The sequence below is a fragment of the Desmodus rotundus genome, chromosome 13 (genome assembly GCF_022682495.2).
Source record: "Desmodus rotundus isolate HL8 chromosome 13, HLdesRot8A.1, whole genome shotgun sequence".
In the NCBI taxonomy this organism is placed as follows: Eukaryota; Metazoa; Chordata; class Mammalia; order Chiroptera; family Phyllostomidae; genus Desmodus; species Desmodus rotundus.
Genome location: NC_071399.1, coordinates 20436048 through 20451482, shown reverse-complemented (window position 1 = coordinate 20451482; position 15435 = coordinate 20436048). Strand labels below are relative to the sequence as shown.

Below are 15435 nucleotides of genomic sequence, written 5' to 3'. Positions count from 1 at the left end.
ACTCTTAGAGACTCTCCCCCCCACCCCACCTACTAGAAAATGTACCCTGGAGCTGAAAATCATTGAGTTGCAGCTTTTACACCTGTCTTTGTCTGGCTAATTTCTACTGGTCTTCTAGAGTCAGCACAAGTTACATTTCCTTGGAAGCTACTCTCCCCAGCATCCCCTCTGAAGTCTACCTTGGAACAGATTAAGGGGCCCTTCTCTATTCTTCCACTGCTTCTGGGAAATTCACTGCTGCAGGGTAATTCCACACCGAATGGCAAACTTATCACTGTCTCCAAATCTGGGTCCGTCTCTGTTCGTTTCACGATGCATTTCTGTAACTAAGCATAAGCCCTGTCCCTCATCAAGCCTGTCTTACTGGACTCGAGAAAAATACGCCTAATTAAGCCTAAATTGGAGAGTGTGATATAGCCTAAAACTACATTATAAGACAGAAAACCTTGCTTTGGTGCTCCTTCCTGCTACAAAATTTAAGGTTTGCCTCTTAAGGCAAACCTTAAGTTTTCTTGGTCTTAATTTTCAAGTCTATAAAAATTAGGGTGATTACATATTGCTTACCATATCAAACTGATGTGAAGCTTAAAGGTCATACCGTAGGTAGGATGCTTTATCAAATATAAATGTATCAATTAGGGTTTCTTATTTTATTTTATCATCTTAGAGAGAGTTTTATCACTTTGTGGGATCATGAAATCCCACAATGTCCCTATAATTTAGGTTCCCACTATTGTTTTTCAGATAAGGACAGAGTCACAAAGAGCTTCATTATCTTACCTAAGGTCACACTGGTAATAACAGGGAAGCTTAGATCTGAACAAAAGGCAGTTGATACCTGAGCTCACACTCTTAGCCTCTGAGCTCAACTGTTTCTAACATCCTACAGTGTCTTCTAAGGATCCTCCCTGGAGTGAGACTTGCTTTGAGTCCTCTCTCAGGTCTCTAATGTAATAATAACAGCAATACCCCATGCAATTCCAAGAGAAGTTCACCTTGATCCTGCCTCTCCTAGTTCTCAGTTTGCTCTTCCAGAGCTCTTCCCGGGAGGCCTCTCTCAGGGGACAGGAGATGGAAGGCAATCTCAGAGAGCTGTTTCCTTAAAGTCTCCACCATCCAGGAGAGGTGGCGTCCTTTAGTCCATGAGCTTGGGGATTGGAGCCAAGTACTCTGACAGCAAACCTCAGCTCAGCCAGTAAGTAACATGCCTTGGAAACCAGGTTTGCTTCTTGGAACCATTTTTTAGATTTTTGTCTTACATCTCTAAAATTGCTATAAAATCCTCCACTTTTTGAACATTACTGTGGAGATTAAATGAGTCCAAGGTATGTGAGACACTTTGTAAAATTACACTAAAACAAAAGCAAGTAATTACTAACTTTTCCAAGGATGCAAATTCCCCTCCCAGCAAACCATTTAATTTGCATATATGTACAAAAGTCAACAGGGATCATTTCCTAAGCATCATAACCAACCCAAAGGTCCAGATTACTAAAAGAGGTTGGACAAAATTGATTAAGATGGTTGTTCAAGTCTGAAAGTTTAGATAGACCAGGGATGTCAGGAAGGAAAGTGACATTGTTCCACTTTCTGGAAAGTACAGATTGTCTTCTCTTGGAGGCTCCCCAGGAATGCAAGCAAGCTCCCCCAAGAAAGACCGGGCACATTCCATTCAGACACTGAACTACCTCACTCAAAACTTCCCCAAATATCGAAATATAACCAGCCCTCTGAGGCTATTTGAATACAGGGTGTTATTTTGAGTCTGTGATGCATTCCCCACAGCCATGTCCCTGGGAGGCCAGTAGAGAATTTGGATCAATGATATCAGTTACAGTTCCACTAAGTCATCTCCCTGCTACACCAGGGATTAGTTGAGAAAGGAGCAACAGAAATGTAACATCAATAGGAAAATGGAACAGACCTTAACCTAAATACAGCCCAGAGGTGCTGTTTGGAAGACCCCCCTCTAAGCCTGTGGCCTGTGTGTGGAAGCCATGAGTCAGAAAAATCTGATTTTCACACCTGCGCACTAAGAGGAAGGGCCCTGTGGCAGCCCTGGGGCTGAGATGAAGGGAACAGTGGCGGGGGACAGGGGGCCTGCTCTGCGCACAAGTTCAGAAGGACTCAAGGGCACCGTAAAATGAAAATGGGTTTTCAAATGACATCAGAAAGAAAAGGTGACAGGAAATGGCCTTCTCCTGATTAATCACTGGATGGAAAGCTGAAGGACTCAGATCCAAACAGTCTCCTGACAAGGAGGGAAAAATTTCAAACTGAGCTTAAAAAAGAAGAAAAAAAGCAACAGAAAGAAATTTGCTATTTTTAGTGGGTTTTGGGGGCAGGGTAAGTTGTTTGGAGCTCCTCAAAAGGGAGTGAAGATCGCCAAGGCCACTAATGGGCAGGGGGCCAGGCACTGGTCATTTCCTTAAATAGGAGCATCTGGAAGGTTTCAGCAACATGAAAGAGAATGTATGTTTCCTGTAATTTTAATTTCTCCTCCATTTAATAGATGGGAAAATGCACACACCTCACAGATTTGAAGTCTTGGGTGAACGGCTTCTGTCCACCCTCCTAGACAGCAGTGATGAACTCAACAGCTCAGATACAGGTAGAAAAACCAAGCTGGTTAACATGGAATTTGCTGAGCCAGCAGCGGTGCACAGAGTGACCATGTTAAGCCAAACCTGTCTTGCAAGGTCTATGGGCTCTGCTGAGTTTTTATGTATTTCTCCTCCTTATTTTATAACTACAGGATGCCCCGAGTGATATTTCCCACATTTTTGAGCCATTTTATTTAAGTCCTTGTATGTTTGATGCCTTTTGGCACATTCTAGTTCTGACCTCCTAAGAAGAAACTTCTAGTAAGAGACAGGGATGGAGGTGAGCTATAAATTAGGTGCCTTTGAAAATGCGAAGTTAGACCCAGGTTGGTGCTCACATAATGAGGTGGAAGACCCGGGGGATGGAATTGAGGGGACAGATTCTGATGAAGGAAGCAGGCTGCAGAGGCAAGGGTGTGAAGGAGGCCGTAATTCAGGCTGGGTTGAATACATCCTGCCTCACACAGGTTATGCCGGGGACACGGTCTGAGACATGTGTCATTAGGTGATTTCATGGTTGTGCAAACATCACTGAATGTACTTACACAAACCTATATGGTACTTTTACACGACTGGCAGGAAGGCAGGTTCGTTTACATCAGCATCACCAGAAACGCCTGAGTAAAGCACTGTGCTATGACGTTGCTAGGTGATAGGAATTTTTCAGCTCCATTGCAATCCTTGGGGACCACTGTTACATACATAGTCCATCATTGATCAAAATGTCATTAAGCAGCGCATGGTCGTATTTGAGTTTTGCAGGATGACGTGTTTACAAGCGTACGTGTAATTGATCTAGACCTTAATTTTAAACAGATATGATTTCTTACATAATTCAACCCGAGGGATAACAGAAGAGGTGATCCTTAGCCAGAGAACTCCATTTTCAGGTTTGCTTAACAGATTTTGAATAAACTCTTCAAATCTTTCTGTTTCTTAGTTTCCTCTAGTTAAGTAGAGGAAACTAAGAGGATAATTGAAAACTAGCATCCCACGTTTTCAAGTGCAAAGTAAAGGACCTAGCTCCACAGAGGACACGAAATCCCAACCTAGTCCAGTTCACATGCAAACCCTCTCCAGCCTCTCCAGCAGCCAGCTAGCAGGGCCTTTCTCCCATTTCTGCCCAACCCTCTGCACTCTAAGCCTTGAGATAAAACCACCAGGCCGCAAATCTGGAGATAGCCATCAAAATCTGTTCAAACCATCTGTTTCTCTGGCTGTTTTTCCTTTCTGTGTTTTTCCTTCATGTGTTCTTTGCTAACAACAACAAAAAATCTATTCTAAAATAACCAAGATATTAAAACTGAAAATGCCAGAGGAAAATACCCAGTTTGGGAGAGAAATCGCTTTCTAAAGGGGAGTCAGCTTTATCGTGTGTGGTGCAAGGGAGCCTTTCCACACACATTGCAGTCGTGCTAAGAAAATAACCCACTACTTTCATTAAAAGAATACGTGACAAGATTTGTATTTGTTCATGTCACTGAATTTAATGCTGCTGAAATTTGTCAGGCCTGAAAGCTATTGAAGCGAAGACCATATTTTTACATGAGGAAAACTGCCCAAGAAATTGTCTCTCCTGATTAAAGCAGGTCTTCTATTGACCTTAAAAGGTCACAGGCCAATCATTCCCTGCATTTGCATAATCCCTAGCACTAAAAAGTACCTCCAGGGTTGATTTTTTTTTTTTCCTTTGGAGAGGAAGACTAAGGGAGGCAGTCAAGGTTTGTGGAGAAGCACTTCTTACCACTTGCCTCCCAATTCACTGTTTTACATTTAGTGTCTGCTGTCTAAACGTCGGAGCCTTAGGTTAATTACCTAAAACTGTGAGGCTACCTGTGTGTTCCTTCTGGCCAACAGATTGGCAACTATGTTTTTCCTCTGCATCATCCAGTAGCTCGTCTCTCACCTACACATCTCTGCGTTACGGGTCTTAAAACCTTCGGATTCTCTGCAGAGCCCCCGCTCCGTGTTTAAGACATCATTAATACATCATCGTTTTCTGTCTCTCACCTGGGTTCACCTTGGTTGATAGACATATAAATCTCCCAAGACTTCTCCTCTGGGATGGCGCCGTGGGGTATGAGTAAACTCACTCCTGAAACAGAGAAAGCCCAGAGGTTATGTGTAGATTGTGCAATTACTGTGAAGCACCTCCACCGGGCACCTTACAACTGCTCGCAAGTCAAGGACCTTCTCACAGCAAGTTGTGCAGTCCAAGTTGGAGAGTTTATCAAGTCCAAAATGATAACGGGGCAACGTGGCGGACTAACAGTGACATATAGAACATATCATTCAACTCTGTATTCAAACTCGTTTTTATTTAGGGTCTTCCTACCATGTTTAAATTCTCTTAAAAAATTGGATGTCGTGGACTCTCAGACATATTTGAGGATATAGTTCATCAGTATATGGGTTAATCTGCCCCAAAGTTAAAAAACGTGCTTCTCTACCTTGTTTCTATGCGTTCATTTACTGAAAACATATCTGGGACGATGGGTGGACTGCACAACATTTCGCTACAAAACTGTCTTGTAAATTGTGCATCTTGAAGTAAGTTTGGGCAAGAGATCAGAGGAGTGCTGCATTTTGTCAAGGAAACTGGAGAAAGAAAAAGCTTGGATAAGCTTAGGAAACTTACGGGTTGCTGATGGCCACTATTTGGCCCTATATTTGTCAACGGAAGCTAGAAAAGGTCAAGGTTAAAGGTGACCAAATCATATTCATGTCAACATGACACTGAAAAAAGCCACCTCAGAATCTTTGCTTCAGTAAAATCCTGTAATGGAGGGAGTGAATGCAAGGGGTGCTTCACTGAATTTGAAATGTCCCCCCTCCTCTTGAGGGATGTGAAGTAAATATTTCACTTTGGCCAAGAGAAAAGAGTCTAAAGGGGGATTCTCTTTGATGTGGCTGCTTGTTTACCAAAAAAATGAAATAGAGACATAGTGAGATCTTTACAAAATAACATCTCAAGGCATCCTTTTATTCTTTGAATAATGCAGCTCCCACCCTTCCTCCTTTCATTTGAGCTAATATAATCACACAGAAAGCTTTCAGGTTGCTGATAATTTAAATCTAGAGATGGCAGGCTTTAGTGACATCCTTCTGCATGCCTGTTAGCTGCTGCAGAATCAGAATGCAAGACTCATTGCAAAACAAGTTATTTGTGATTCACATTTATGAGCATTACTCAGTAACATCCTAGTGATCACCAGTGTCTTTCACGAGCACCAAGAATGAGGCACATTTAAATTTTGCTTACAGCTTTTCAGCAAGGGTATCCATGTGTATTCTGGGCCGTAACGCCCATAATAGGAGGACTGCAATTGCCATATGTGGGGACCTCTGAGCAGGCTCCTCCTTGCATTGCCCATTTTTCCTTCAATGTAGTTGAGCAGAAGTTGTAATACATAGCACATTCAATGTGTGTGGATGTCAACTTGAATATACACCCTGGACATTGCATATTCTGTCTCTGTGTGACAGAGTGCTTTTTCTCTGTTGCCTCTTGTTCGGACTATCTAGGCCATTATGACAAGAGGCATTAAGTCACTACCTTTAGTTATAGAAGCATAGGAGACTACCATCAGGAAATTATGCCGTCTTAGGCAGTTAACCCCAAAGAATACCTTTATAGCTCACGTGTGTGTGTGTTTAGTGAGGTGGAATTCATGTGTGTGTGTGTGTGTTTAGTGAGGTGGAATTCATGTGTGTGTGTGTGTTTAGTGAGGTGTAATTCATGTGTGCGTGTGTGTGTGTGTGTGTTTAGTGAGGTGGAATTCATATGCGTGTGTGTGTGTTTAGTGAGGTGTAATTCATATGTGTGTGTGTGTGTTTAGTGAGGTGTAATTCATATATGTGTGTGTGTGTGTGTTTAGTGAGGTGGAATTCATATGCAAGCAAATGCATGTTTTAAGTGTGGAAACGGATGAGGTCTGACAAAGGGACACCTTCCTGTCACCATCATCACGTCCGGACACAGGGCACGTTCATCGCCGTACAAAGTTCCCTGATGCCCTTTAGAAGCCAGTTCTTTGATTGCGAGCCCAAGAGTTCGCTCACTTGCTTTCTGATATATTGACTAGTTTGCCTATCCTAAACTTTCAAATCAATGAAATCATAGTGTTTAAAAAAAAGGCAATAACGGCCTAGTGCCTCCATACATAGAGCACACAGCCCGGTACAGAGCAGGCCCACAACAGACAAATCACGAATACATGCCTGAATGAGGAGGATTCAAAATTCTGAGTCAAAAAAAAAAAAGGCCAGGCTTTGAGACGTGCGATGTTCTGTATGTCATGCGGGTCTGATGGTCAACTCCCAGATCCAATCAGAACAAACGTGTGTGGACTTTTGAGAAGGGGCTGTTTGTAGAGCAGATCACCTGTCATTCCTTTCGAGTGAGCTTACTGCTCTGTGTTTAGATTGAAACATTATTCATAACACTCCCAAATTCCACCCGGATCTACAGGATCATGGAGCTCTACACTATTTCATCTTTCCTTCAACCGGAGAGTGTATGATTATCCTTTAAACACAATTCCCTCCTTCCAGCCAGAAATGCAAATTGTGTATGGAGCCTGAAGATAGTAAACCGGAGGCAAGCGTGGTGGCAGGGTGGCAGTGTTGTGTGAAGGATGAAAGGCACTGTGGGAAATCTTCATACCTGTGGCCCCCTAAAGAAGTATCCATTTTCAATATGTCATTTAACAGTTACCTCTAATTAAGGGAAATACACTGTTCCCAAACTCCACCTGCCACCCTGATGGCCTTTTATTCGATATGACAGCAGAATCACCTGTCTGAGTTTCTTGTTTCATGTTTGGCACAGTAAATGATTTCAGGAGTGCCCTTTTTCAAGAAATCACTGCCAGGCACCAGACTACAGTTTGGGCTGGACCGGCAGTAGAACAATTTAATTGCTGCATCTTGCTTCTTTACACTTAGCTCCCTGAGGCATATTTTGCATTGATGTTCTGCAAATAACAGAGCATATGTTTCACTTCTGCACATTTATTTTTCCTGAAATTCATTTCTAGTGAACAGCTTCAATCTTGTGTGGGGCTTCTTGTTAGGAACTTTAAAAATGCCCCTTTACGGAGGAAGCCTTTGGAAATCAGCGACAAGGCCGTCAGAACTTTTTGTTTTCAATGCCAGTGCTTCTCAAGTGAGAAGGGAAGAAAGAAACATCTATTTATCATTTCATCTTTTTCCTTGATGAACATTAAACAAAACTAGCCAATGAATGGTCAATCTTGGTACTCCTTCCACACATGTGTAAACACATAGACACCCTGACAAATGAGGATAGGAACAGAGAGGAGGAGTGTGGCCAGTCTGTTCAACCAATAACTATTGAGAGCCTGCTGAATGCCAACCACCAGGTTAGAATGTGGAGATAAGTTAAATGCACAGCAACTCAATGTGTAACTTCTGTTTCTGACGAATATTCCTACTCTCCTTGAAAGGGTAGGGTTTGCATCCTTTAGGTTTCTTTCCTGCAGAACCTACACTTGCAGTTGATACAATTCTTCAGGAAGGGTACTGGGTAAGTATGGCTGACTGACTCCCTCCACACTGACCTGTCTGCCACTGTCACCCAGGAGTGCCTCACACGTAGACACTCACACAATGCCACGTGGACATATTTGATCAAAGACCCTTAGCACGTCCTAAAATACCGACCAAGGAAAATTTAGAACGTTGCAAATTTAGAAAACAAAACCATTATTAGAGCTATACTTGAGGGCTGTCTGCCTGAAATGAACTTTGTTAAGAAATTGACGCAGGAGAACAAGACTATTCATCAACTTGAAACAAACTGCAGTCTCAGGCCACTGAGCTAGCAGAGGACCAGTCGGCGGGAATGGTGGCATCAGACTAGTTCTATTACGGGTTTCATTTTATAAGATTAAATGTTTCATTGGAGAGGTAGGTTCGCTCTCCTCTAGAGAGAGGTCCAGCAAGGCCCCCATGGTCCCGACTCAGTGCCAACTTATGGTGTAGTAGGACTGGCGTACCCAGGGCCCTCTTTTCCCGCAGCAGCCAGCCCCAGTGGTGATTGAGAGCACACCTTAACCCTGTTGCTTAGAAAGCAGAGGAGAGATCGCCCTCTTCTGCCACCCAGTTAGGTCTCAGATGGCAACCCTGAAGACTAATCTGTAGACAGAATGTCATTTTTAAAGAGATCTGGGCTGTACACCTTAAGTATCCTTGTCAAACCATCTAACCAAAAGGAGAAAAAGTTCTTGAGAACTAAGCGTGCTTACGATACAGCCTTGGAACTATAGTTTTAATTAAAACATGATCCCTTATCAGTGCTCATCACAAAGTAACATTACAGCAAGGTCTACAGACACTGACAGTGTATGACAGGTCAGTCACTGAGAAAGTTCAACTATGATTTCACAAAATTACCTCCTGGTGCATAAGCCATGCGCGGCATGAACATGGTGTTTGTCGGTCATGTCAGAGAATGTTCTCAGTGCTTCCTGATCATGTCCTAGGAAACATGTTTCAAAGGAGCCTGAAGTCTGAGGACCACCCAAGTCTTTTGAACTAGTACTGCCGTCAGCTCTAACAGGGCATCGCAGGGTTCACAGGGGATGGAGGTTGAAAACTAATCTCAGCGCTGGTTCTGGTTGGTTTGCTGCGTCAATCAAGTAGACTGTCGAGACACAGTATAGATCTGATAAGCGGAGCTTAAACACCTTCGAAGTTAATCTGATGGGAGGTAATTGTGTAAATACACATGTTTAAACAAATGCTAGAAGATACACAAACGCACACTTACCACCCACCTGTATTTGGCATTACTAAGCGTCCTCCCAAATGGCCAAAGACACCAGTTGTCCTCAGTTCCGTTCTTGTGGGGAGCGAGGACAGATTGTGGAGGTAGGGGGCTTTGTTTCTGGGGTGCACCGTACTGAAGCTGCGGTTGTTTCCGTGGGGAAAAGTCCCGGAATGGTTCTTGCCATGGTACTCAGCTCTCTCAGACACTCCCAGGGAAACCATGAATGAGCTCTGAACCTTGACTTTGATGTCTGACAGAGGGTTAAAGAGGGAAGACTCAGTCATCAGTTCCTTGTCCAGAGGGTCCTGTAGGCAGATGGGACCACTGTATGTTCGACTCACTGTCAGGTCTGGCTGCATGGAGGAGTTCAGGAGCAGGGAGTTACCTGGCGAAAGAAAATGGAACTGTCACTCAGAAACTCAACGGCAGCACAGGTACCTGTTCACGTGTGCCTCCACTAAGTGCAGAACAGCCAGCCCGTGTGCTTGGCCACTGCTCCAGCCACAGCTGGGCCTTCAGGGCCACCCTGAGCACCTAGCGTGGCTCTGTTCAACTGGCCATTAGTGACCAGAGCCTTGCACTCCTGGAATCTGGCTTTCCCAGGCCATTCTCTGAATGCCGATGACCAAAATATTCACTTTCCAGAGTTTCTCACATGCTATCCTTTCAAAACAAGTATTTCTGGCACTTCAGGTATCTTTGTTTATGTGATTTTAACTGGCAAAGAGAAACTTAAAAAAAAGAAAAGGAAGAAAGATGTTTTGTAATGCAGTTTGGAGCAAAAATAACATCTGTGCATTTTAAATGGCAGGAGATGACACAGCGTGGTGACTACTAGGTGGAGCTGTTTATAACCGAGGCTCTGCGGGGCCCACACATCGCATGGGAAATTCGGGGCTGTTTCTGGGGCTGGGAGAGGAAATGATGTGTCCTCAGAGCAAAGGGTCAGGGGACCTCACAAATCACTCCATGTCTGAGTAGCCAATTTGCTCTTATAATGTGTATGCCGCTCTGAGAGGCAGAGGAGGCGCCACGCGGGGAGAGGGAGAAACATTCTGCGTGGAGGGCAGCTCGGAATGGCTTCCTTTCTGTCTCACAACAAATGGAAAAAAACAGTCTTTACAAAAACACGAGAGATTGGACTTTCTCATCTGGTGGGGCTTACCATTTTTTTTCTAAGCCAAATAGTACAACAAAATGCTGTGATATTTTCTTGTGATGAAGTAATCTCATTTATTAGTAAATAACAAAATAACCCTCAGTCCAAACCCTGCCACCCATATCAGTCCGTCAATGTGACATCTCAAATTGAAACCCAAACCATATTAAACCATTTTCCTTTGGGGTCTGACAAAAATGTTTAAAGTATGCTATTTTTGAAAATGTTGCAATTCCAGGCCACATTGTATTAGCCTCTATTGTTTTTCCATTTTCATAATCTGTCGCAACCCCAGCAGGAAATGTGTAATCCTGACTTTTCCCACCTCTTGTTCTAATGCTCTAAGAATCCAACATCACAGGGACAGAGGTTCAAAATGAGATGAAATAACCTAACAGCTCCTTGGTGATGCGATTTTTTTCATGCTTGAGGCTCTCTCAGTCAAGGGGCTGTGCTTTCTAACTGAGCTGCCTTGAATTCTACAGGCACCAGCCTTGCTCTTGTTTCTGGTTTTCCCAGGCAAGAAGCGGGACTTGAGATCCAGCTGGCATCTGAAAAGAGTTGGGAACAGGCGTTTCCACTGAGACCTGAAAAATCGTATCCCTGAGTTTCATGGTTATTTTATCCCAAGCCCTCACCTTCTTACCTATGCTGCCATCTTGGTTCCAGGCCCAAGCCCTCACCTTCTAAAGTTTAATTTCTGGCTGCTCTTAAAAGACCCTCCTAACCTATGTGAAGCCATGACACAAAAACATTCCCTAGAGTCAGACGTAGGCCTCACTTACACACTTAAATGGGAAGCGTGATTATACAGGCTCGGGGAAAAGGAGGTTTACAGTTACAGTGCAAATCAATAATACAAGAAAAAAGCTCTGTGTTTCTCCTACAACTGTAAACCTACTTTTGCCCGCCCCTGTGACAGCAAGTAGGTGCCACAGAGTCCAGAGTTGGCGAAAGGTGGCTGCCAGGTTGATTCAAGTCTGATCAGGGACACTCACCTGATCACCCCACGTTTCTCTTTGGAAACCCTTTTAGTTAAGCTCCTGGTCTACTCTGTGTGCCATCTTATTTGACCTTCTCACTGTTCACCTTTCTGAGGCTCTAGCTATATTTGCCCAAGAATGGATGCCCCTAAGATAATGGAGGGGAGAGCCAATCAGCATCAACGTGAGGTGGTATCATAATGGATATAGGGTAGAGTGGAATTTTAATAAACAACATTGCTTATATCGCTAGTTTTGTGAGATTCCTGGTTTTAAAAAAATCAAAATGATAAAGTAAGTTTGGAAAGGCTACATATTGTCTCAGAGATTTGCTGTGCATGTAAGCTCCACAGTTTGGAGATGCTTATTGCTTTCAGCTTATGCCAGTCAGCATTCTCCAAATGAGCGCCCACCTCTCGTCTGCTGCCTGGTGCTGCACGGAACACGGCAGCCTCCCGTGCCAAGGCAGGAGGAAACAACCAGCTGCTAGAATAATGTTCACTACATTTATTGAGCAGCTTCCGTATGCAAAGGTCTTGTTATTCCAGGTAATTTCATCCTCATAAGAACCCTCTGAGGTGGATGTGATCATCTCCATTTTACAGCTATAAACTGAGACTCAGAGAACGTAACTGATTAACTAGGTCATATAGCAATTTTGGACTTCGAAGACTCTGTACTTGAACACACAACTCTCAGACTACTACTTTTCCTCCATTTTTCAGTGTTAGGGTCTAAGGCACTGATATCTTATTGATGGATATATATTTCTAAGTTCTTAACATTTTTTTCAATTACAATTGACATACAACATTATATTAGTTGCAAGTGGACAACATGGAGATTAGACATTTATACAACTGACAAAGTGATCACCCCGATAAGCTCAGGATCCACCTGACACATACTTTGTTACTATAATATTATTGACTGAATTCCCTATGCTGTGCTTTACATCCCTGTGACTGTTTTTATAATTGCCACTTAGTACATCTTAATCCCTTCACCTTTTCTTCCACTGTCCACCGCCCCTTCCATCCGGCAACCATCAATTTGTGTTTGAATTCCTTTTTCTGCACTTCTTGTATATCTCTTGTAGATTTTTGGTTTATGGTTACCATGTGCTTCCTATATATTAAGCTGTGTTATAGCAGTCTGTTTTTAAGTTGACAGTTGCTTAGACTTGAACACATGTGAAAATCACTATAGATTTTACTCACCTCCTCCATGTTTTTGTCATTATTGTTTACTTTTGTGCACGTGTTTGTGTACATCTCTTAATATATTATTGTAATTCCACACGCTCTTCCTACTTTTGCCTTTTAGCCTTTGTACAAGCTTTACAGTCGGTAGATCCACGGCTTTTACTAAATGTTTGCCTTTGCTAGTGAGAATTTTTTTCTCTCCTATATTTTGTTATTGATGGTTTTGATCTTCTGAAAGAAGACCTTGTACTCTTTTTTGCAGCACTGGTTTAGTGGAGATGAACTCTTGTAGTTTTTTTCCTAGTCAGGGAAACTCATTGTTTCCCCTTCAATCTAAATGATAGCCTTGCTGGGTAGAGTAATCTTGGCTGTAAGTCTTTCCTTTTCATAATTTTGGATATTTTGTGCCAATCCCTCTGGCCTGCTAAGTTTCTGTTAACAAATCAGCTGACAGTCTTATGGGAGCACCTTTGTACATACCTAACTGCTTTTCTCTTGCTGCTTGTAAGGTTCTTTGTCTTTAACTTTAGCATTTTAATTATGATGTATCTCAGTGTGGGCTTCTTTGGGTTCATCTTGTTTTTGACTATCTGCGCTTTCTGAACTTGTATGTCTATTTCCTTTGCCAGGGTAAGATTTTTTGTCATTATTTACTCAAATAGGTTTTTTATCCCTTGCTCTCTTCTCCTTCTGATAAATGTTACACTTACTGTTGCCCCAGAGGTCCCTAAAACTATCCTAATTTTTAAAATTCTTTTTAAAAAATTTTTGCTGTTCTAGCCATTTATTTTCTACTACTTTGTCTTCCAGTTGCTAATTTGATCCTCTGCTTCATTTAATATTCTTTGATTCCCTCCAGTTAATGTGTTCTTCATTTCAGTCATTGTATTCTTCACTTCTGATTTGTGCTTTTTTTGTGGTTTCTATCTTTTTGTTGAAATTCTTCCTGAGTTCACCTATTCTTCAAAGTTTATTGAGCATCTTTAAAACCAGTGTTTTGAACTCTGTATCTGGTCAATTGCTTGTCTCCACATCATTTTATTTTTTCTGAAATCTTGTCCTTTAATTTAGGACATGTTTCTTTGTCTCCTCATTTTGACTAACTCCTTGTGTTTGTTTATATACATTAGTTAGGTCTGCTATGTCTTCCACTGTTGGAGGTGTGGCCTTATATAGTAGGTGTCCGTTGGGACCCAGTCCTGCCATCTCCTTGGTCACCTGAGGTGGGTGCTCGTGGTACCCCTGTGAGGGTTGTGTGCGCCCTCTTCTTGCAGTTGAACCTTGATTGCTGTGGGCATGTCAGTGGGTGGGACTGTCCCTTGGGGAGACTGTGAGGAATGTGTGTGACTATAGTGGACATGGTGTTGTGCAGGGCCTGATTACTTGGAGTGGGATTCACTTGTGTGGGGCTCCGTTGTCCGCTGAATCTGCCCTTCGGTGTGTCATGGTGGACCTGTTGAGGGGTGCTTTGGTGTGATCTGAAGCTGGCCACTGGGTATGTTGGTTCTGGAGTCTCTTGGGAGGGACTCTGGTGCATCCCACGGTCCTATCCTACTCTCTGTGGCCTGGAGCCACTTGTGCTGGCTTCTGCGTGCCTGGAGAGGTTGGGCTGTGAGCTGAGGCGCACTGTCACTAGTGCCAGGGGCCAGTAAACAAGAGGCACAGGGCATGCAGAGGCCAGCTGCTGCTATTTGGAGGTTTGTGGGCCTTAAAAGATTTCAGAAAGTTAGCAGTGTAAGCTGAGACAGGACACTTCTGGAACAAACCATCGCAAGTAGCATGGCTGAGTGAGGAAGTTAGGTGGGGCAGGGTCACAGGGAATCACAGGTGTTTAGCCAAGTAAGTAGAGAGCTCAGATTCGGCTCAGGCCTAAGCCTGAAAGTTGGGAGGGGCAAAGCTGAACAGAGCAACAGTGGCCTCTACTGGCACTTCTCCCCAGGAAGACACAGCTACCTCGACCCCTGCTCCTCCAGTGCTTGCCCTGAAGCTACACAACTCAGCTCGTCTCTGTATGCCCCAGTGCTTTTTACTGTCCCTGCACTAGAGCTCAGAGACAGTGAGTGAGTTTGTAAGCCAGTGAGTCTGTGCACAGTCCCTTTAAGACCTAAAGCTACTAGGTCTGTAGCAGCCTTCCATCCCATTTGAAAACAATTACCGCTGTTTTCACAGCCAGATATTATGGGAACTTCTCTTCTCAGCACTGCAGCTCTGTGCTGTAGAGGCTGGTGTGGGGCTGGGACCCCTTGCAGCTGAGATGTCCCTCCTGTTTCTTAATTGCCACATGGTAGATGTGGGCCCTGCCATTCCACTTCTGTGCCCCTCCTACCTGTCTTGGCATGGCTTCTTCTTTATGTCCTTGGTTGTAGGAATTCCATTAAGCTCGATCTCAGGTGGTTCTCAATGATGACTGTTGTGTAATCTGGTTGTAACTTTGATGTGGCCATGGGAGGAGGTGAGCACAGTGATTACCTACTCTGCCATCTTGACTGGAAGTCTCTATTTCTAGTTGCTTATGTAACATAAAGCTCAGTTCTTAATTGGATTTACTTCTAATTAAATCATATACATTAAACCCTATATGAGACTGAGAAAACTCAGACCTGTAACTTTGGTGCCTAGAAGTAAGCGGTGAGCAGCAAAGCACTTTGTTTCTCCCCTGCCATCTCCCAATTCCTAGCACCCCTGGGCTTCC

At 43.4% G+C, this 15435-nt stretch overlaps 1 protein-coding gene across 2 annotated transcripts in view; it reads right to left on the bottom strand.

The window, feature by feature from the left end:
• Nucleotides 1-15435, bottom strand: part of UNC5D (unc-5 netrin receptor D) — a 479860-nt gene that overhangs the window by 52986 nt on the left and 411439 nt on the right. For both annotated transcript variants that reach the window (XM_053916817.2, XM_053916818.2), the window contains 2 exons: nucleotides 9404-9781; nucleotides 4614-4698 (listed from right to left, as the gene is read on the bottom strand). In XM_053916817.2, the coding sequence (XP_053772792.1) occupies nucleotides 4614-4698; nucleotides 9404-9781 (463 nt within the window). The remainder of the gene's footprint in view (nucleotides 1-4613; nucleotides 4699-9403; nucleotides 9782-15435) is intronic.